Source organism: Entelurus aequoreus, linkage group LG15 (genome assembly GCF_033978785.1).
Source record: "Entelurus aequoreus isolate RoL-2023_Sb linkage group LG15, RoL_Eaeq_v1.1, whole genome shotgun sequence".
In the NCBI taxonomy this organism is placed as follows: domain Eukaryota; kingdom Metazoa; phylum Chordata; class Actinopteri; order Syngnathiformes; family Syngnathidae; genus Entelurus; species Entelurus aequoreus.
This window is the reverse complement of record NC_084745.1, coordinates 49,876,480-49,898,390: the sequence shown is the minus strand read 5'-3', so window position 1 is coordinate 49,898,390 and position 21,911 is coordinate 49,876,480. Positions and strand designations below refer to the sequence as shown.

Genomic DNA, 21,911 nt, shown 5'->3' with positions numbered 1-21,911 from the left:
AACATAGGCACGCTCCCGCCTGCAGATAGCAACATTTTGGTGTCCTTTGGGAAAATATTTAGAAAGAAGACAAAAGTACACACAGTTGTACAACTATTATCTTTATGATCTTTTTTTTGTTAGTTTCTCTGTTACTGTGTGTGGCCAATTAAGCGACTTTTGGCCATACCTGGCTGGTGACATTTAGCGACTTTCTGGTTGATGTTAAGATTAATAATAGCAACAGTTCTCTTCATCTTAATGCAATTTATTGTGTCTGTCTCTCCACATTTTGCCATTAGGTACTTTGAGCTCTTGTTGGTCAGTCACTCTAAGGTACATTGTTGCTGCCATCATAGCTAGCAAGCTGCCTGCAGATAGCGACATTTTGGTGTCCTTTGAGAAATATTAAGAAAGAAGACAAAAGTACAAGACATTGTACGATTACTATCTTTTTAAAATTATTTGTTTTACTGTGTGATTGACCGACTTTGCCGCTAGATTTCGCGTCTTTTGGCCATACCTGGCTAGCGACTAAAAACATCATTTAGCGACTTTTTGGTTGTGAAGATAAGTGGTAAAAGCAGATCTTCCTGTTGGTCTTCCCACATTTTGCCATTTGGTACTTTGCACTCTTCTTGGTCACTCCAAGGCATTTGTCCCTGCCTTCAGCTAGTCACTTGGCTCTTTTGGAATATATTTCACTGTAATTGGCTCTCTCTCTCTCTTTCTCCTCAGTACAAATCAGCCTGTTCCCTTGCCATTCATCACTGACCACTCTGCTCTCCTGTCTGTCAGACATTATTGCTGCTTGCAGATAGCTTGGGGTCCTTAGAGAAAATATCAGAAGAGAAAAGTACACAATTATCTTAATTATCTTTTTTATTCAGTCAGTCCTTCAGTGAGTCCCAGTGTGTTGGCGATTAAGCAACGTTGGCATTCAATTAGCGACTTTTGGCCATACATGGCTGGCGACTCAAAAAACTAGAAAAAAAGTACAAAAAGTTGTACAATTAATATCTTTATTATCCTTAATTCCCCTGAATCCTAGAGTGTGTTGCAATTAAGCAACTTTGCTGCTAGGTTTAGCGACTCTTGTTTTGGGCATACCTGGCTAGCGACTACAAACATTATTCAGCAACTTTTTGGCTGTTAAGATTAACGTTAATAAATTAAATCCTAATACAATTTATTGTGTTGGTCTCGCCATCTTGCTATTAGGTACTTTGAATTCTTGTTGGTCTCTGCTAAGGTATCTGGCTGTTGTCTTTGCCTTCAGTTAGTCACTTGGCTCTGGAATATATTTAACTGTACTTGGCTCTCTCTTTCTCCTCAGTACAAATCAGTCTGTTCCCTTGCCATTTAGACATTTTCTTGATTGGATCATCACTGACCACTCTGCTCTCCTGCTGTCTATCAGACATTGTTGCTCCCATCATAGCTAGCAAGCTGCCTTGGTGTCCTTTGTGAAAATATTTAGATAGAAGACTAAAGTGCACAAAGGTGTACAATTATTATCTTTTCAAAATATTTGTTTCACTGTCAGTGTGATTGACCGACTTTGCCGCTAGATTTCGCGTCTTTTGGCCATACCTGGCTAGCGACTGAAAACATCATTTAGCAACTTTTTGGTTGTGAAGATAAGAGGTAAAAGCAGATCTGCCTGTTGGTCTTTCCACATTTTGCCATTTGGTACTTTGCACTCTTGTTGGTCACTCCAAGGCATTTGTCCCTGCCTTCAGCTAGTCACTTGGCTCTTTTGGAATATATTTCACTGTAATTGGCTCTCTCTCTCTTTCTCCTCAGTACAAATCAGTCTGTTCCCTTGCCATTTAGACATTTTCTTGATTCGATCATCACTGACCACTCTGCTCTCCTGCTGTCTATCAGACGAATCAGTTGATTCTCTGCTCTCAATTGTCTATGCTAGTAAGCTGTTATTCTCTGCTTTGGAGTGTTGATGCTGGGTTGCTAGTTTTCTAAATCACCTCACACACTTGAAGGAAGCAGCACCGATCATAAACACACAAACAAACTCACACACACACACACACACACACACACACACACACACACACACACACACACACACACACACACACACATAGTTGGTTTATCTGTTGTGATAGGCAAAGAGCCAATGTGCAAAGAAAGAAGGGAAATATGGATCATAAACGTTTAAGTGGAGGAGCTAGAAAAAAAATTCAGCAAGAAAAGAAAAAAAAGGAATCAGTTTTACTTGAGAGTGTTCCAAATATCTCCAGCTTCTTCAGTACAAAGACATCTGCTGAAAGCAATTCTATAAATGCTACTGCAAATTCAGCTAAGGTTAGCAATGCACCTGAGCTAGCATGTAGCTCCCAAGATCCTGAGACCACTACAAGTGTAGACACTGAACCAAATGCTTCTGATGCTTATGATTCAACCAATTCAGCAGTAGCCAGTTGCTCGGATGAATGTGAGGTCACTGCACCTCTGGACAGCATAGAAAATGAGCTGAATCTTTCTTCAACACCATCTACAGTGACAACTCTACCTAGTGATCCCGCTAAATGGGCTGAGACCCTCACTGAGTCAATGAAGGAAGTTCTTATTCAAAGAGGTGCAAAATCATTTCACAACCATCACAGCCATTATCCAGCTTCTGTGAGGAACAGTGGGCTAGGAGGCAAAACCCGATGCCTAAACAATGAACATTTTACTTCACACTTGCCCAATGGACAACGAGTACAAAGAGAGTGGCTGATGTACTCTCCCTCTACTGGTAATGTTTACTGCTTTGCATGCAAACTGTTTTCCCCAAAAACGCATTCTTTTGTGACAGGCTATTGTGATTGGAAACACTCAGAAAGATTTGGTGAACATGAGCGAAGTGCTGAGCACATAACCTGCATGCAAGCAGTCTTGAACCGCGCCAAAGGTGCCACAGTTGATGCAGACCTGTTCAAACAGTTTCAGGCAGAGAGCAGCTATTGGAGGCAGGTGTTACAAAGAGTTGTTGCAGTCATTAAATTCCTTGCAGAAAGGGGCCTTGCATTTAGGGGTAAAAATGAATCGTTAGGGTCTCCTCTCAATGGGAACTACCTTGGTATTCTGGAGGTCCTGGCTGAATTTGATCCCTTTCTAAAGGATCACATCAGAAAGTTTGGGCAGATGGGTCGAGGTAATACCTCATATCTGTCCTCCACCATTTGTGAGGAATTCATTGAATTGATGGGTGCAAAAACCAAACAGGCTATAGCAGATGAACTGCAAGCAAGCAAATACTACTCTATCATTGTGGATTCAACCCCAGATTTATCTCATGTGGACCAATTGACATTCATATTCCGTTTTGTTAGCAAAGAGGGCAGTGTTGTTGAACGCTTTGTGGGTTTTGAGCCCATTACTAGCCATACAGGTGAAAGTTTGGCTAACTGTGTCATGTCTGTGTTGGAAAATCTAGGGTTAGAGCTGTCAAATTGCAGGGGGCAGGCTTATGATAATGCCAGCAACATGTCAGGGAGGTATAATGGGTTGCAGGCTCACTTAAAGAAAAGCAACCCATTAATACACTATATTCCATGTGCAGCTCACTCTTTGAATTTGGTGGGAGTCAACAGCATTGACAGATGTGGAAATGAAGTCTCTAAGTATTTTGACTTGATTCAGTCTATTTACAACTTCACAACTGCATCCACACACCGATGGGACAGGGTATTTGGCAATTCCAACATAGATCTCACACTTAAAGCTTTATCCAACACGCGTTGGAGTTGCCGTGCAGAATCTACCAAAGCACTGTGGCAGAACTACAGTAAAATAAAAGCAGCACTACAGGTTATTTCCACTGATGACACAGAGAAACGAGACACACGAACTGAAGCTGACAGTCTAGTGCGGAAGCTGGATTCACTTGAGATGGCCTTCATGGCAGGCTTTTGGGACACTGTTCTGTCCAGATTTCAGGCCACAAGTCTGCAACTTCAAAAAGCAGACATGGACCTTGGTACAGCAGTTAGATTGCTGGAATCTCTGCGCACCTTTGTTCTCTCCCAAAGAGATCTATTTGATCATTTTGAGCAGAAAGCCTTAAACATGTTGGGTGGCACCCCATCTTACAGGGCTGAACGGACGAGGAAACGTAAAAAGTTTGCTGATGAATCAGCATCCCCAGATGTTGTGCTTGAGGGAAGGCAACTGTTTCAAATAGAGACATTTATTGCCTCTATTGATCAACTGAGTTCAAGCCTTAATCACCGTCTGGAGGCCTACAAACATCTGAACAATTTGTTCAGTGTCCTTTTCTCTTTGGATACAGAGTCCAATGCTTCAGTCCTTCACAAGGCCAAGATTCTCACTGAATCATACCCATCTGACCTCAATGAAAGTCTTGGACAGGAGCTTATACAGTTCAAATCTTTTATACAGCTCAACAACACTGATGAGGAGAGGACCCCTTCAGGACTGCTCAAAACAATAATACATTTTGGACTACAGCCTACGTTTCCTAATACATACATTGCGCTACAGATTTTTCTCACTCTACCGGTCAGTAACTGTGAGGGAGAACGCTCATTCTCTCTTTTGTCAAGAGTAAAAAATGAGCTGCGCACAAGAATGACTCAGAAAAGATTAAATGCGTTATCTCTAATGGCAATTGAGAGTGAGCTGACAAGAGAGTTGGACTTCAATGATGTGGTGGATGATTTTGCAAAATTGAAAGCACGAAAGAAATCCCTTGCTTAAAGGTGCACTGTGTAAGATTTTTAGGTTATTTCCAGAATTCACCCATTCACTAATGTTAGGCTACCTGTTTTCATGAATACTTACCACCACCATAAAATTCTAAGTATCCATTATGACTTGGAGAATTGCACTTTTGCCATTTCTGGGAAGTGTCACCTGGATTGTGAAGATAGGATTGACTTTAGGCAGAAGCTTGGTGCTTTCTCTGGCAAACTGAACCTCAAGCTTCATTCTCTGCAGCTTTGCATTCTTGTGCAGACTTTCATCCACAAGGAACTTTTCAACTTCCCCACTATCGTGAAGGGGCCATCAAAAGATTTCAGTGTGTCCAGCATGTCTAGTCTCTTACTCTCCTTTCTTTGAGCCATCTCTTGTTTCTCATCTGCCCTACTCTCGAATTTTGCCTTCATGAATTTACTCCAGTTGAGTTCAACCTCCCTTTTTGCTTGTGCTGCTGCCTTGAAACCTCTGAAGCTCCTGGCTCTTCTGTAAAATTATTGACCTATTGACTGCGTTCAGTGTGCCCAACTTCTTCAGTTTGTAGTCCACCTTGCCACATTGTCTCTCCATCCCAATGTTGTGCACAGGGGTGCCATCAATGTTACTAGCCTGTTCACTGACAGGGTCCATTGGGAAGGTCTCCTCATCCATCCTCTGCCTGGCCAGGACAGTCTTCAGATGGGGCAGCATGAGATCTGTCAGCTGCTTCACTTCATCCAAGTATTCGGCAGCCACGTCTGACACTGAGTTCAGGACATGTCCAGTGCCTGTCCAGCCACTATAGCATTCTTGGAAATGGGATATCTTGACCTGCATGCAGCCCTTGTACCATGAACTGGCCTACACCTTTCTTTGTGGTGCTCTCCGATGCATGTTATCATTTTACCTTTCTCCTTCTCCTCAAGCTTAACCACAAATAGATACAGACTTTGAGCCTCAATTTGCTGCACAGCTGCCGTTATGCCAATGTGTTTTCCTAAGATATTATTTTATTTTTAATGATAGAAGGGAGGAAAAGGGGGCAAAAATCATGTCCGATTTAGTTTTTTGGGTGGGTTGGGGGGTTTATTTCATGATAGCTACCAACTTCCAATACATAATATCTCTCAAATGACCCAATGCACCATCACTGAAGTGGGCGTAATCATTTTCAAAAATGTTTATTTTTAGGCCATTTATCCCCTCCCCCTGTGTCTGTGTGAAACCTGTGCTTGTCAGTGTCTGTGTGGTATACCTAATAGTGTGTGTGCAGTATGTGCACTCTTCTGTACAGTACAGTGTGCATGTCTGTTCACAGTATACAGTATTTCTTGCATAGTGCGTGCGTGTGTGTGCGCCCACACGCGCGGGGGGTTGAGGGGCCAAGACCATGTCAGGCCCAGGGGGCCAAAATTTCTTAATCCGCCCCTGTACAGAACCATCAAATTCCGGAGGGCCCGCCTCAGGAAAAGCCGTATCCCTTAACAGCAGGCCCGGCCGACCTGTCTGACAAGCCTGTAAATGTGTTGGTCATGTATGATGTCTTTTAGTTATTTTTGTTTGGTGTTGTGTAATGTCTATTGTTTAAATGCACGGCAGTGAAAATGAGTTTCCCCAACAGGGACCAATACATCTAAATCTAAAAAAATCTAAATCATGCATCTCACCTGGACAGAAGAAGTCTGAGTAGGTATTCTGACAAGTTGGTACACTTTGACCGGTATCCCTGTACGTTTCAACGTGTTCAGACGGTCAGCAATACGAATATTCCACACATCGTCCATTCAGCATTATCCTTTTATAATTTCGTAGTTGTTGGATGACTTAAAAGGGAACTGCACTGATAGTTCACAATCATTATTAGAGACATGACAACCGATGGCCTTTTTAAAATTGCAGTCAAAATATTAAATAAACGTTTTTTAAAAAGTGAATGGTAGCTTCAATATTTTGCCAATAAAATCCGATAAATAACCATTCAAAAAGCACCAACAGTACTCAATTTACATTTCGTGACTTGAATATTATCTAAGTATTAGCGATATTGTTATTATAAGCGCTAACACAGACAAACTATTTATAGCGTGTGTCCCTATGTTTACATCATCGAGTGGTCTGCTGTTTCCTCGCTTCCCTGCTCCCTGTAAGTTTATACTAGATCATAAATCATGCATCTCACCTGGACAGAAGATGTCTGAGTAGGTATTCCGACAAGTTGGTTCACATTGACAGGCAGGGAATTGTCCGTCATACGTGTACGTTGTAACATGTTTGGATGGTCAGCAATACAATGATTAGACGTATCGTCTGTTCAGGAACATGCTTTTATAATTGTATCGGTGTTGAATGACTTAAAAGGGAACTGCACTTTTTTGGGGAATTTTGCCTATCGTTCACAATCATTATGAGAGACATGACAACGGATGGACTTTTTTAAAATGCATTCTAAATATTAAATAAACGTTAAGTGAATGGGGGCTCCACTATTTCGCCTATAATATCCGATGAACAACCATTCAAAAAGCACCAACAATGCTCCATTTACATTTCGTGACTTGAATGTTAACCAAGTATTAGTGATATTATTATAAGTGCTAACGCAGCCAAACTATGTTTACATCATCGAGTGGTCTGCTGTTTCCTCGCTTCCCTGCTCCCTGTAAGTTTATTCTAGATCATAAATCATGCCTCTCACCTGGACAGAAGTCTGAGTAGGTATTCCGACAAGTTGGTACTCTTTGACAGGCAGGGAATTGTCCGTCATACGTGTACGTTGCAACATGTTCGGACGGTCAGCAATACAAATATTCGACACATCGTCTGTTCAGCATTATCCTTTTAAAATTTCGTAGTTGTTGGATGACTTAAAAGAGAACTGCACTGATCGTTCACAATCATTATTAGAGAAATGACAACGGAGGGACTTTTTTAAATTGCAGTCAAAATATTAAATACATTTTTTTTTTTAAGTGAATGGTAGCTTCACTATTTTGCCAATAAAATTCGATAAATAACCATTCAAAAAGCACCAACAGTACTCCATTTACATTTCGTGACTTGAATATTAACTAAGTATTAGTGATATTGTTATTATAAGTGCTTACGCAGACAAACTATTTACAGCATGTGTCCCTATGTTTATATCATCGAGTGGTCTGCTGTTTCCTCGCTTCCCTGCTCCCTGTAAGTTTATACTAGATCCTATATCATGCATCAGGCAGGGATTTGTCCGTCATACGTTTACGTTCAAACATGTTTGGACGGTCAGCAATACAAATATTCGACACATCGTCTGTTCCGCAATATCCTTTTATAATTTCATAGCTGCTGGATGACTTAAAAGGGAACTGCACTTTTGGGGGGAATTTTGCATATTATTCACAATCTATATGAGAGATATGGATGGACTTTTTTTAAATTGCATCCTAAATATTAAATAAATGTTTTAAAAAAGTGAATGGGAGCTCCACTATTTTGCCCATAATATCAAATAAATAGCCATTCAAAAAGCACCAACAATATAAATATGCATATATATGTGTATGTATATATATATATATATATATATATATATATATATATATATATATATATATATATATATATATATATATATATATATATATATATATATATTAACCAACTCAAAAAGCACCAACAATATAAATATGCATATATATGTGTGTATATATATATATATATATATATATATATATATATATATATATATATATATATATATATATATATATATATATATATATATATATATATATATATATATATATATATATATATACACATATATATATATACACATATATATGCATATTTATATTGTTGGTGCTTTTTGAATATATATATATGCATATAAATATGCATATATATGTGTATATATATATATATATATATATATATATATATATATATATATATATATATATATATATATATATATATATATATATATATATATATATATATATATATATATATATATATATATATATATACACATATATATGCATATTTATATTGTTGGTGCTTTTTGAATGGTGTATATATATATATATATATATATATATATATATATATATATATATATATATATATATATATATATATATATATATATACACATATATATACATATATATATATATATATATATATATATGTGTGTATGTGTATACATATATATATATATATATATACTGTATATATGTATATATATATATATATATATATATATGTTTGTGTGTATGTGTATACAGCATATATATATATATATATATATATATATATATATATATATATATATATGTATATATATATAAATGATATTCATCCTTAACTTACATTTGTACTTGTATATAAAACGTATTGTTTGTTCACCTGCTGCTGTTTTGATTAGCAACGGACTTCCAATCTTCCGACGTGTGATTTTTTTTTGTTTCAAAATGTATTCCAACGAAGCACATAAGTTCTTAAACCCGTCCCCGATTCATGACGAGCACGAATCATACATGACCTCGTCAGCCAGCCAGCTCCCGGGGTGAAAGGGATGCGGTCGCCATGGGGACCGTGAGACACACTAAATTATCCTCTCAGCCGCCCTCTGGCACAGAGGACGGCGGCGGGATGAGACATGTCCTCTTCGGCTTCAGAGGCGGCCTCGTCTGTCCGTCGTGCCGTTTGATACGTTGTTGGTGACGGGCATGAAAATTCCCTCTCATGTGCTTTGGACCAAAAAAACAGACTGTCTGAGGGGCATCTTTTTTCCAACTTGTATTGTTTCTGACCCTTTTGCGTCCGCAGGGATGACTTTTTAAATGATGTTTCTATTTGGGTGAGGGGGCTGGGAGCACCCTGTCATTATTTTTGTATCAATAATGTGCCGTTTGATTGACACTCTTCCTATTCTCTTCCTCTCTTGCAGGTGTCCCTAATAACATTGGTCCAGTTAGTAAGTAATCTATTACAAAGGAACTGTTTGAATGCTTGATGCTTCACCCTTTCACCACACATCCCCCCGACTTTGTGCCAAGTGTTCATTTCTGACGAGGCGTAAGTCTCGGGTCCAATTCTGAACCCCTTGCGTGAATTTTAAAACCTTCTCCAAGATTGTTTTTATTCGCCGTACTTTGTTTTTTATAAAATTTGATTTTTCAGGGAGTTGGTTAAATTTCCACTACAGTAGACTATGAAACTAAGATCAACCGGGGTCCGGATCGGGTCTAGGTCTGATATCAACAACAACAACAAAAAAACACGTATCCGATGATAATAATAATAATAATAATAATAACAATAATAATCATAACAATAGATTTTATTTGTAAAAAGCACTTTACATTGAGTAAACAACCTCAAAGTGCTACAGTGTATAAAAAAATAAAATTAAAAAAAATTACAAAAGATAATAAAAAATAGATACAAATAAAAACTAGAACAGCCAAATAGCTAAAACTAGTAAGCATATATCTAAAAAAAAAAAAGGCTTTTTTTTTAAAAAAGAAGGGTTTTTAAGCGTTTTTTAAAAGCATCCACAGTCTGTGGTGCCCTCAGGTGGTCAGGGAGAGCGTTCCACAGACAGGGAGCGGCGGAGCAGAAAGCCCGGTCTCCCATTGTTCGTAGCTTTGTCCTCGGAGGTTGGAGGAGGTTAGCGGAGGTGCCGTGTGGAGGATTTGGGGGGTGAGTAGTTCTTTGAGGTAGAGAGGGGGTCATTTCCATGGAGGCATGATATCAGCTTGCATCTAAAATCTGCGATACAGGCTTGTTTACTTGCGCAAAGCGAGTTAACGTCGGAATGTCCTCCAATAAGCACGCTTGTTTTTCACTTGTCGTTTACAAAAGGTAAACACGGTAAGCTGTCGGCTACTAGGAGCTCGCGGCTACGCAAAAACTAAGCGCACTATAGCACGCAAGCTAGACATATGTAATAACCGTGCCAGCAAGGCCTTCTCTGGTGACCACTCCTCTTGACAAAATTGGTGCAGTACAGCTAAATGTGTTGTGTGATAGGACACCAATCTGGACCGAGTGAAAAACATGTTTCCAGTTTATTTGGGTAAGCACTCCATTTATGTCGAATTAGCTTGGCTTCAAATTCCACAATAGACGATGGAGAGAAAATGCTTGTATGTGCGTGTCAACATATTTGGACTGTCAGAAGTAAACATATCGGACATATATGTTAGCATATCCACTAATGCTAACGACGCTAGCTTGATTACATTGCGATAGCACGCACAAATATGCACGAAAACACTCCCACAGACATCACACATGGGACGCTTTAGTACGTATGAATTGTTTTAGTTGTATTGTAAAACTTACAAACGTTGCTTGTATTGATGAATGAAGAATCCATATGAGTAGAAACGCTATGGACGGGTTTATTTATCAGCTAAGCAGACTCAATAACACCACGGTGACGTTTTGGTGAATTTACAAAACTGATATAATACAAAACACTGTATGTTAATGCTAACACAGGCACTTGGAAACGTGTTGGCATATCCATGCTAACGACGCTAGCTTGATTACATTGCCATAGCACGCACAAATATGCACGAAAACACTCCCACAGACATCACACATGGGACGCTTTAGTACGTATGAATTGTTTTAGTTATATTGTAAAACTTACAAACGTTGCTTATATTGATGAATGAAGAATACATATGAGTAGAAACGCTATGGACGGGTTTACTTAACAGCTAAGCAGACTCGATATTACCACGGTGACGTTTTGGTGAATTTACAAAACTGAATCCAAAGGCAAAAAGAATGCCATTGTATGTTAATACTAACACAGGCACTTGGAAACGTGTTGGCATATCCATGCTAACGATGCTAGCTTGATTACATTGCGATAGCACGCACAAATATGCACGAAAACACTCCCACAGACATCACACATGGGACGCTTTAGTAAGTATGAATTGTTTTAGTTGTATTGTAAAACTTACAAATGTTGCTTGTATTGATGAATGAAGAATCCATATGAGTAGAACGCTATGGACGGGTTTACTTATTAGCTAAGCACAATCAATATTACCACGGTGACGTTTTGGTGAATTTACAAAACTGTATCAATACAAAACACTGTATGTTAATACTAACACAGGCACTTGGAAACGTGTTAGCATATCCACTAATGCTAACGACGCTAGCTTGATTACATTGCGATAGCACGTACAAATATACACGGAATTTCTCCCACAGACATCATACGTGGGACGTTTTAGTACGTTTGAATTGTTTTAGTTGTATTGTAAAACTTACAAACGTTGCTTGTATTGATGAATGAAGAATCCATATGAGTAGAAACGCTATGGACGGGTTTATTTATCAGCTAAGCAGACTCAATAACACCACGGTGACGTTTTGGTGAATTTACAAAACTGATATAATACAAAACACTGTATGTTAATGCTAACACAGGCACTTGGAAATGTGTTGGCGTATCCATGCTAACGACGCTAGCTTGATTACATTGCGATAGCACGCACAAATATGCACGAAAACACTCCCACAGACATCACACATGGGACGCTTTAGTAAGTATGAATTGTTTTAGTTGTATTGTAAAACTTACAAACGTGGCTTGTATTGATGAATGAAGAATCCATATGAGTAGAAACGCTATGGACGGGTTTACTTATTAGCTAAGCACAATCAATATTACCACGGTGACGTTTTGGTGAATTTACAAAACTGTATCAATACAAAACACTGTATGTTAATACTAACACAGGCACTTGGAAACGTGTTAGCATATCCACTAATGCTAACGATGCTAGCTTGATTACATTGCGATAGCACGTACAAATATACACGAAATTTCTCCCAAAAACATCATACATGGGACGTTTTAGTACGTATGAATTGTTTTAGTTGTATTGTAAAACTTACAAACGTTGCTTGTATTGATGAATGAAGAATCCATATGAGTAGAAACGCTATGGACGGGTTTATTTATCAGCTAAGCAGACTCAATAACACCACGGTGACGTTTTGGTGAATTTACAAAACTGAATCAATACAAAAAGAATGCCACTGTATGTTAATACTAACACAGGCTCTTGGAAACGTTTTAGCATATCCATGCTAACGACGCTAGCTTGATTAAATTGCAATAGCACGCGCAAATATGCACGAAATTACTCCCACAGACATCATACATGGGACGTTTTAGTACGTATGAATTGTTTTAGTTGTATTGTAAAACTTACAAACGTTGCTTGTATTGATGAATGAAGAATCCATATGAGTAGAAACGCTATGGACGGGTTTATTTATCAGCTAAGCAGACTCAATAACACCACGGTGACGTTTTGGTGAATTTACAAAACTGAATCAATACAAAAAGAATGCCGCTGTATGTTAATACTAACACAGGCTCTTGGAAACGTTTTAGCATATCCATGCTAACGACGCTAGCTTGATTACATTGCAATAGTACACGCAAAGATGCACGAAATTACTCCCACAGACATCATACATGGGACGTTTTAGTACGTATGAATTGTTTTAGTTGTATTGTAAAACTTACAAACGTTGCTTGTATTGATGAATGAAGAATACATATGAGTAGAAACGTTATGGACGGGTTTACTTATTAGCTAAGCACAATCAATATTACCACGGTGACGTTTTAGTGAATTTACAAAACTGTATCAATACAAAACACTGTATGTTAATACTAACACAGGCACTTGGAAACGTGTTAGCATATCCACTAATGCTAACGATGCTAGCTTTATTACATTGCCATAGCACGCACAAATATGCACAAAAACACTTCCACAGACATCACACATGGGACGCTTTAGTACGTATGAATTGTTTTAGTTGTATTGCAAAACTTACAAACGTTGCTTGTATTGATGAATGAAGAATACATATGAGTAGAAACGCTATGGACGGGTTTACTTATTAGCTAAGCAGATAGGTTGAACGAAATATGCACCAAAATATTACCACAGACTTAACAAATGAGACGCTTTAGTAAGTATGAATTGTTTTAGTTATATTGTAAAACTTACAAACGTTGCTTGTATTGATGAATGAAGAATCCATATGAGTAGAAACGCTATGGACGGGTTTATTTATCAGCTAAGCAGACTCAATAACACCACGGTGACGTTTTGGTGAATTTACAAAACTGAATCAATACAAAAAGAATGCCACTGTATGTTAATACTAACACAGGCTCTTGGAAACGTTTTAGCATATCCATGCTAACGACGCTAGCTTGATTACATTGCAATAGCACGCGCAAATATGCACGAAATTACTCCCACAGACATCATACATGGGACGTTTTAGTACGTATGAATTGTTTTAGTTGTATTGTAAAACTTACAAACGTTGCTTGTATTGATGAATGAAGAATCCATATGAGTAGAAACGCTATGGACAAGTGTACTTATTAGCTAAGCAGACTCGATATTACCACGGTGACGTTTTGGTGAATTTACAAAACTGAATCAATACTACACATGGGACGCTTTAGTAAGTATTAACACGTTTCTGCAATGCCATTTTATAATGTTTAGCTGCCGGAGAACATGTCTGCTTGACAGCGTTTGAAAAAATGTTTTTGGTGGATATATGTCAGTTTTTATTCGTAGCATTCTTGGGTAAATATGAACAAAAAAATCACACGGGTTTCCTTTGAATTGCAGCGCACGCTTTTCATCAGGTATTTTACAGCCCTCACTCGACGTTTTTCATTACCTTCCGCACATACATTAAAAATAAATAGCATCCCCGACGTTATTGAAGTTTCTGAAAAGTAAGGTCACGTCAAGGTTATTTTAATATAGGCTGCGGGGCGCCTGGCTTTGGTATTATCTTCATCACGCAGTGCTCCCCGAGGAAGAGGAGGGAGAGGTGTTCATGCCTCACCATGCCGTCTGTCTGGAAGGAACAATAGGAGAAAGAACACTCCAGGCCTTTTTATGGCATTTTCATACAGTACAGTAAATAATATGTACAAACTTTTAATAGAAAAATATATTTATTTTTAGGGCTGCAAACTAATAATGATAATAAAGTCATAACCAAGCAGGCACAAGACGTTGATTATGCATATATGGTTTTTTTTAACTGACTTCTGAACAACGTTGCAAAATAGTTGTATTTGTAAATTGAGAGAATGTTGATGTCCAACTTTAGGATCATGTTATACGTTGGGAAATGACCAAAATTCAATGGTCCAGTCGACATCAGAACCCGACATTGATTAAACGTCGTCAAAAAGTATGTTGTTTTAACGTTGTGTTTGTGTTGTAGAATAATGGTTGGGAAATGACCAAATTTCAATAGTCAAATCAACGTTATAACCCAACATTTATTAAACGTCGTCAAAAAGCATGTTGTTTCAACGTTGTAGAATATTAGTTGGGAAATGATCAAATAAAAAATAAAAAAAAACATTGATTAAACGTTGTCAAAAAGCATGTTGTTTCAACGTTGTATTTGTGTTGTAGAATATTGGTTGGGAAATGACCAAAATTCAATGATCAAATCAACGTCACAACCTGACATTGAATAAAAATTGTCAAAAAGCATGTTGTTTCAACGTTGTAGAATAATAGTTGGGAAATGACCAAATTTCAATGGTCAAATCAATGTCACAACCCAACATTGATCAAACGTCATCAGAAAGCATGTTGTTTCAGCGTTGTTTTTGTTTTGTAGAATATTGGTCAGGAAATGACCAAATTTCAATGGTCACATCAACGTCAAAACCCAACATTGAGTAAACGTCGTCAAAAAGCATGTTGTTTCAATGTTTGGTTTGAGTTGTAGAATATTGGTTGGGAAATGACCAAATTTCAACACACAAATCAACGTCAGAACCCAACATTGATTAAACATTGTCAAAAAGCATGTTGTTCCAACGTTGTATTTGTGCTGTAGAATATTGGTTGGGAAATGACCAAATTTCAATGGTCAATACAACATCAAAACCTGACATTGAATAAATGTTGTCAAAAAGCATGTTGTTTCAACGTTGTAGAATATTGGTTGGGAAATGACCAAATTTCAATGGTCAATACAACATCAAAACCTGACATTGAATAAATGTTGTCAAAAAGCATGTTGTTTCAGCGTTGTAGAATATTGGTTGGGAAATGACCAAATTTCAATGGTCAAATCAACGTCAAAACCCAACATTGATTAAACGTCGTCAAAAATAATGTTTCAACGTTGTATTTGTGTTGTAGAATATTGGTTTGGAAATGACCAAAATTCAATGGTCAAATCAACATTAGAACCCAACATTGATTAAACGTTGTCAAAAAGCATGTTGTTCCAACGTTGTATTTGTGTTGTAGAATATTGGTTGGGAAATGACCAAATTTCAATGGTCAAATCAACGTCACAACCTGACATTGAATAAACATTCTCAAAAAGCATGTTGTTTCAACGTTGTAGAATATTGGTTGGGAAATTACCAAATTTCAATGGTCAAATCAACGTCAGAACCCAACATTGATTAAACGTCATCAAAAAGCATGTTGTTTCAACGTTGTTTTTGTTTTGTAGAATATTAGTTGGTAAATGACCAAAATTCAATGGTCAAATCAACGTCACAACCTGACATTGAATAAACTTGGTCAAAAAGCATGTTGTTTCAACGTTGTATTTGACTTGTAGAACATTGGTTGGGAAATGACCAAATTTCAACGGTCAAATCAACGTCACAACCTGACATTGAATAAACGTCGTCAAAAATAATGTTTCAACATTGTATTTGTGTTGTAGAATATTGGTTTGGAAATTACCAAATTTCAACACACAAATCAACGTCAGAACCCAACTTTCATTAAACGTTGTCAAAAAGCATGTTGTTTCAACGTTGTGTTTGTGTTGTAGAATATTGGTTGGGAAATGACCAAATTTCAACGGTCAAATCAACGTCACAACCTGACATTGAATAAACTTTGTCAAAAAGTAAGTTGTTTCAACGTTGTAGAATATAAGTTGGGAAATTACCAAAATTCAATGGTCAACTCAACGTCAAAACCCAACATTGATTAAACGTCGTAGAAAAGCATGTTGTTTCAACGTTAGGTTTGAGTTGTAGAATTTTGGTTGGGAAATGACCAAAATCCAATGTTCAAATCAACGTAACAACCTAACATTGATTAAATGTTGTCAAAAATCATGTTGTTTCGACGTTAGGTTTGAGATGTAGAACATTGGTTGGGAAATGACCAAATTTCAACGGTCAAATCAACGTCACAACCTGACATTGAATAAACGTCGTCAAAAATAATGTTTCAGCATTGTATTTGTGTTGTAGAATATTGGTTGGGAAATGACCAAATTTCAATGGTCAAATCAACGTAACAACCTAACATTGATTAAATGTTGTCAAAAATCATGTTGTTTCGACATTAGGTTTGAGTTGTAGAACATTGGTTGGGAAATTACCAAAATCCAACAGTCAAATCAACGTCACAACCTGACATTGAATACAAATGGTCAAAAAGCATGTTGTTTCAACGTTGTAGAATATTAGTTGTGAAATGACCAAATTTCAATGGTCAAATCAACGTCAAAACCCAACATTGATTAAATGTCGTCAAAAAGCATGTTGTTTCAATGTTGTAGAATATTAGTTGGGAAATGACCAAAATTCAATGGTCAAATCAACGTCAAAACCCAACATTAATTAAAAGTCGTCAAAAAGCATGTTGCTTCAACGTTGTATTTATGTTGTAGAATATTGGTTGGTAAATGACCAAAATTCAATGGTCAAATCAACGTCACAACCCAACATTGATTAAACGTCGTCAAAAAGCATGTTGCTTCAACGTTGTATTTATGTTGTAGAATATTGGTTGGGAAATGACCAAATTTCAATGGTCAAATCAACGTCAAAACCCAACATTGATTAAATGTCGTCAAAAAGCATGTTGTTTCAATGTTGTAGAATATTAGTTGGGAAATGACCAAAATTCAATGGTCAAATCAACGTCAAAACCCAACATTGATTAAAAGTCGTCAAAAAGCATGTTGCTTCAACGTTGTATTTATGTTGTAGAATATTGGTTGGGAAATGACCAAAATTCAATGGTCAAATCAACGTCACAACCCAACATTGACTAAACGTCGTCAAAAAGCATGTTGTTTCAATGTTGTAGAATATTAGTTGGGAAATGACCAAAATTCAATGGTCAAATCAACGTCACAATCCGACATTGAATAAACGTCGTCAAAAAGCATGTTGTTTCAATGTTGTTTTTGTTTTGTAGAATATTAGTTGGAAAATGACCAAAATTCAATGGTCAAATCAACATCAGAACCCAACATTGATTAAACGTCGTCAAAAAGCATGTTGTTTCAACGTCACGTTTGAGTTGACCTAATTCAACAATATCTCAACATTGTTTTAACGTCTTGCGCCTGCTGGAAAATAACTATGAAATGTCCGGCTTTTTTGGGTTCGGGGCATCTTCTTTAAACCGTATTTACAGTACAAATAAATAAATAGTTTTACACATTTAAATGCAATTTCTGTCTATGTTGGTACCAATAGAGAATTCAAACAGATGCAACTTAACTGTGTGTTATTGTTCAGCTCTAAAAGTAAAAGTAAAAGTAACTGAATACAATTCTATGCACTCGCAAAAAAAATTAGCAGTTATAGAATAATTGGTAATATAATAAAACCTACTTTATAAGTGAATAAAATAACATTTAGATCAGCGTGGCCTGAGCTGAGCTTCCTCACAAGGGGCTCGTGTCTGCATTGTTGTCATGCGGCGGCAGCGGGCGAGTTTCCCACGACGACGGCGGGTAAACAGATTGCCCTCGGGTGTTTTTTTAATCAGGCGTTAGGCGAAGAAGTGACCGGCATGTCAAGTCAGAAATGGACACGTGGCAAACAACACCAACCCCTCGTCCGCCGCTTCTTTATCACCTTCACTTGTCATCTCGCCAACCCCCTGCTGCTTCGTGCATGGCCTGACGTAAGCTGGTGTGTGTGTGTGTGTGTGTGTGTGTGTGTGTGTGTGTGTGTGTGTGTGTGTGTGTGTGTGTGTGTGTGTGTGTGTGTGTGTGTGTGTGTGTGTGTGTGTGTGTGTGTGTGTGTGTGTGTGTGTGTGTGTGTGTGTGTGTGTGTGTGTGTGTGTGTGTGTGTGTGTGTGTGTGTGTGTGTGTGTGTTGGCATGCTCTTTTCTCAAACATATAGGATGCAGCGTCTTAGTTCTCTCTCGCTGGTGCATCCAAATGCCACACCATGCATGAACGTGGTCCTCTAAACCAGTGGTCCCCAACCACCGGGCCTAGGCCCGGTAAAAAAAAAAAAAATTTAATTTTTTTTTTTTTTTTTTTTTTTTTTTTTTTTTAAATTTCTTGTGCGGCCCGGTACATATCGGTCCGCGGACGAGTACCGGGCCGCACAAGAAATTTAAAAAAAATAATGATATATATATATATATATATATATATATATTTTTTTTTTTTTTTTTTTTTTTTTTTTTAATTAAATCAACATAAAAAACACAATATATAGATTATATATCAATACATATCAATACAGTCTGCATTGATACAGTCCGTAAGCACACATGATTGTATTTCTTTATGGGAAAAAAAAAAAAAAAAAAAAAAAAACCTGGTCCGCGGCTACAAAAAGGTTGGGGACCACTGCTCTAAACTACGTGTACATGTGTGTGTGTGTGTGTGTGTGTGTGTTCTTAAAGCTGCAAACAAGACTTTGACTGACATCTGCTAGTTTTTGTGGCGCAGACTCCTCCCGGCAACCACGGAGTTTATACACGGAAGAGGATGAGGCAAACACAAGTTTGTGTACTTAAAAGGGTGGAAAAGACAGAGGAGCTCCATTTGTCTTTGCAAGCCAGGCCAAATTGCATCGCATTAGCAGTGATTAATATCCCACGCTCCTGAACGCGTCATATTATGTGTATCGTTTATTTGAAAAAATGGTCCCTTATTATGCATTATGGATATTGTGTTGGTGTTACAACAGTGATGTATGTGCATGACCACCAAACATAAGATCCATCATCTTGTGCCCCGAGCGAGATGAACTCACATCATTCTAATTCTAAAAACGCAGGCTTTGCTACACACCTTAAAGCAGGGGTCCCCAAACTTTTTGACCCCGGGGGCCGCATTGGGTTAAGAAAAATGTGGCCGGGGCATATATATATATATATATGTATGGTAACACTTTAGTATGGGGAACATATGAACCATTTATTAGTTGCTTATTAACATAGGGTTAGAGTTAGGGTTGGGGTTAGGGTTAGGGAAGACTTAGTTAATGGCTTACCGGTTGTATAATAAGGCCATGCAGAATAAGGCATTAATAAGTACTTCATAAATACTTCATAAGTACTACTAATTTCCATGTTGATAATACAGTTTTGACTGTACTTGAATGTATAATAGACTGTATTTATATTATTCACATGTGAATAATGCTGTATAATAGACTGTATTTATATTATTCACATGTTAATAATGCTGTATAATAGACTGTATTTATATTATTCACATGTGAATAATGCTGTATAATAGACTGTATTTATATTATTCACATGTGAATAATGCTGTATGATAGACTGTATTTATATTATTCACATGTGAATAATGCTGTATAATAGACTGTATTTATGTTATTCACATGTGAATAATGCTGTATGATAGACTGTATTTATACTATTCACATGTGAATAATGCTGTATAATAGACTGTATTTATATTATTCACATGTGAATAATGCTGTATAATAGACTGTATTTATATTATTCACATCTGAATAATGCTGTATAATAGACTGTATTTATATTATTCACATGTTAATAATGCTGCAAAATAGACTGTATTTATATTATTCACATGTAAAAAAATACCTAAGTGTTTGTTGTTTATTGTGAGCAAACTGTGGTGCTGAATTTCCCCCAGGGATCAATAAGGTACTTTCTACTCTATTCTATTCTATTCTATAACTAATTAATGGTTCATATGTTCCCCATACTGAGGTGTTACCATATATATGTGTGTATATATATATATATATATATATATATATATATATATATATATATATATATATATATATATATATATATATATATATATATATATATACAGGTATATATATATACAAATATACACACACATATATATACATATATATATACATATAAACAAATATACACATATATATAGTCGAGGTTTCTGTGGTTTATCCGTTATACAATGCTCAATACTGGGGCAGAGCGGAATATACGTTAGGTCATGAAAAAACACAGAGGCTATATCATCCCTACACGCCTGTTTCGCAGGTTTCCCTGCTCTTCAGGGAATGTGTACACATACATACATTTTATACATACATATACACATATATACACACATGTATACATATATACATATATATACACATATATACATACAAACATTACATATATACACATATATACATATATATATACATACATACATATATATATATATATTGTAATTGTAGATGCGTACAGACTCACCGCGTTCAGAGCATCTTGACGTCACGTTATCGATGGGAAAATACCATTTTAGACTATATGATTTGCCTGAGCGGCTAGGAGATTCCAAGAGTAACAAGCGGTAGAAAATTAATTGATGAATGGGCGAGAAAGGCGGATAACAAAATAATAATACAAAAATTACAAATAAATTGTTATTATTATTTTGTTTTTTATCTTGGGACTTCCTGTGGGCCAGATTTTGGAGGCTGGCGGGCTATATCCGGCCCACGGGCCGTAGTTTGGGCACCACTGACACTGTCCGCCATTCAGCTCCAAACACGGGAGATTGTGCGTTTATTATTGCTGTTGTTCGGCAAATACGCTAACTTAGCGTGATGCTAGCACGAAGCCCGGCTCGCGTTGCTAACATTCTAATGTGTGTCGCCTTTTCCGACTAAATGTTGTGTGTTCTGCAAGAACATGTGAAAAGTGTTTGTGTAAACAATAGCGCACGTTAGCATTGAAGCTACAGACACACAAAAATGTCATGTTCCAAGTCGGGCTTACAAAAAACACTCAATTCCATCAAATGGTGATGTGCAGATACATACTGAATTATCGATACAGATTTATGTCGGAATATCGATTCTCAAATCAAAATGTCGATACTTTATCTATTGGAGATTAATTAGAGAGGTAGTGTGTCAATGTTGGATATTG

General features: G+C 37.1%; 1 protein-coding gene across 1 annotated transcript in view; it reads left to right on the top strand.

The window, feature by feature from the left end:
• Positions 1–21,911, top strand: part of LOC133630325 (netrin-G1-like) — a 168,732-nt gene that overhangs the window by 79,602 nt on the left and 67,219 nt on the right. The window contains exon 3 of the mRNA XM_062021888.1: positions 9,626–9,652. Within this exon, the coding sequence (XP_061877872.1) occupies positions 9,626–9,652 (27 nt within the window). The remainder of the gene's footprint in view (positions 1–9,625; positions 9,653–21,911) is intronic.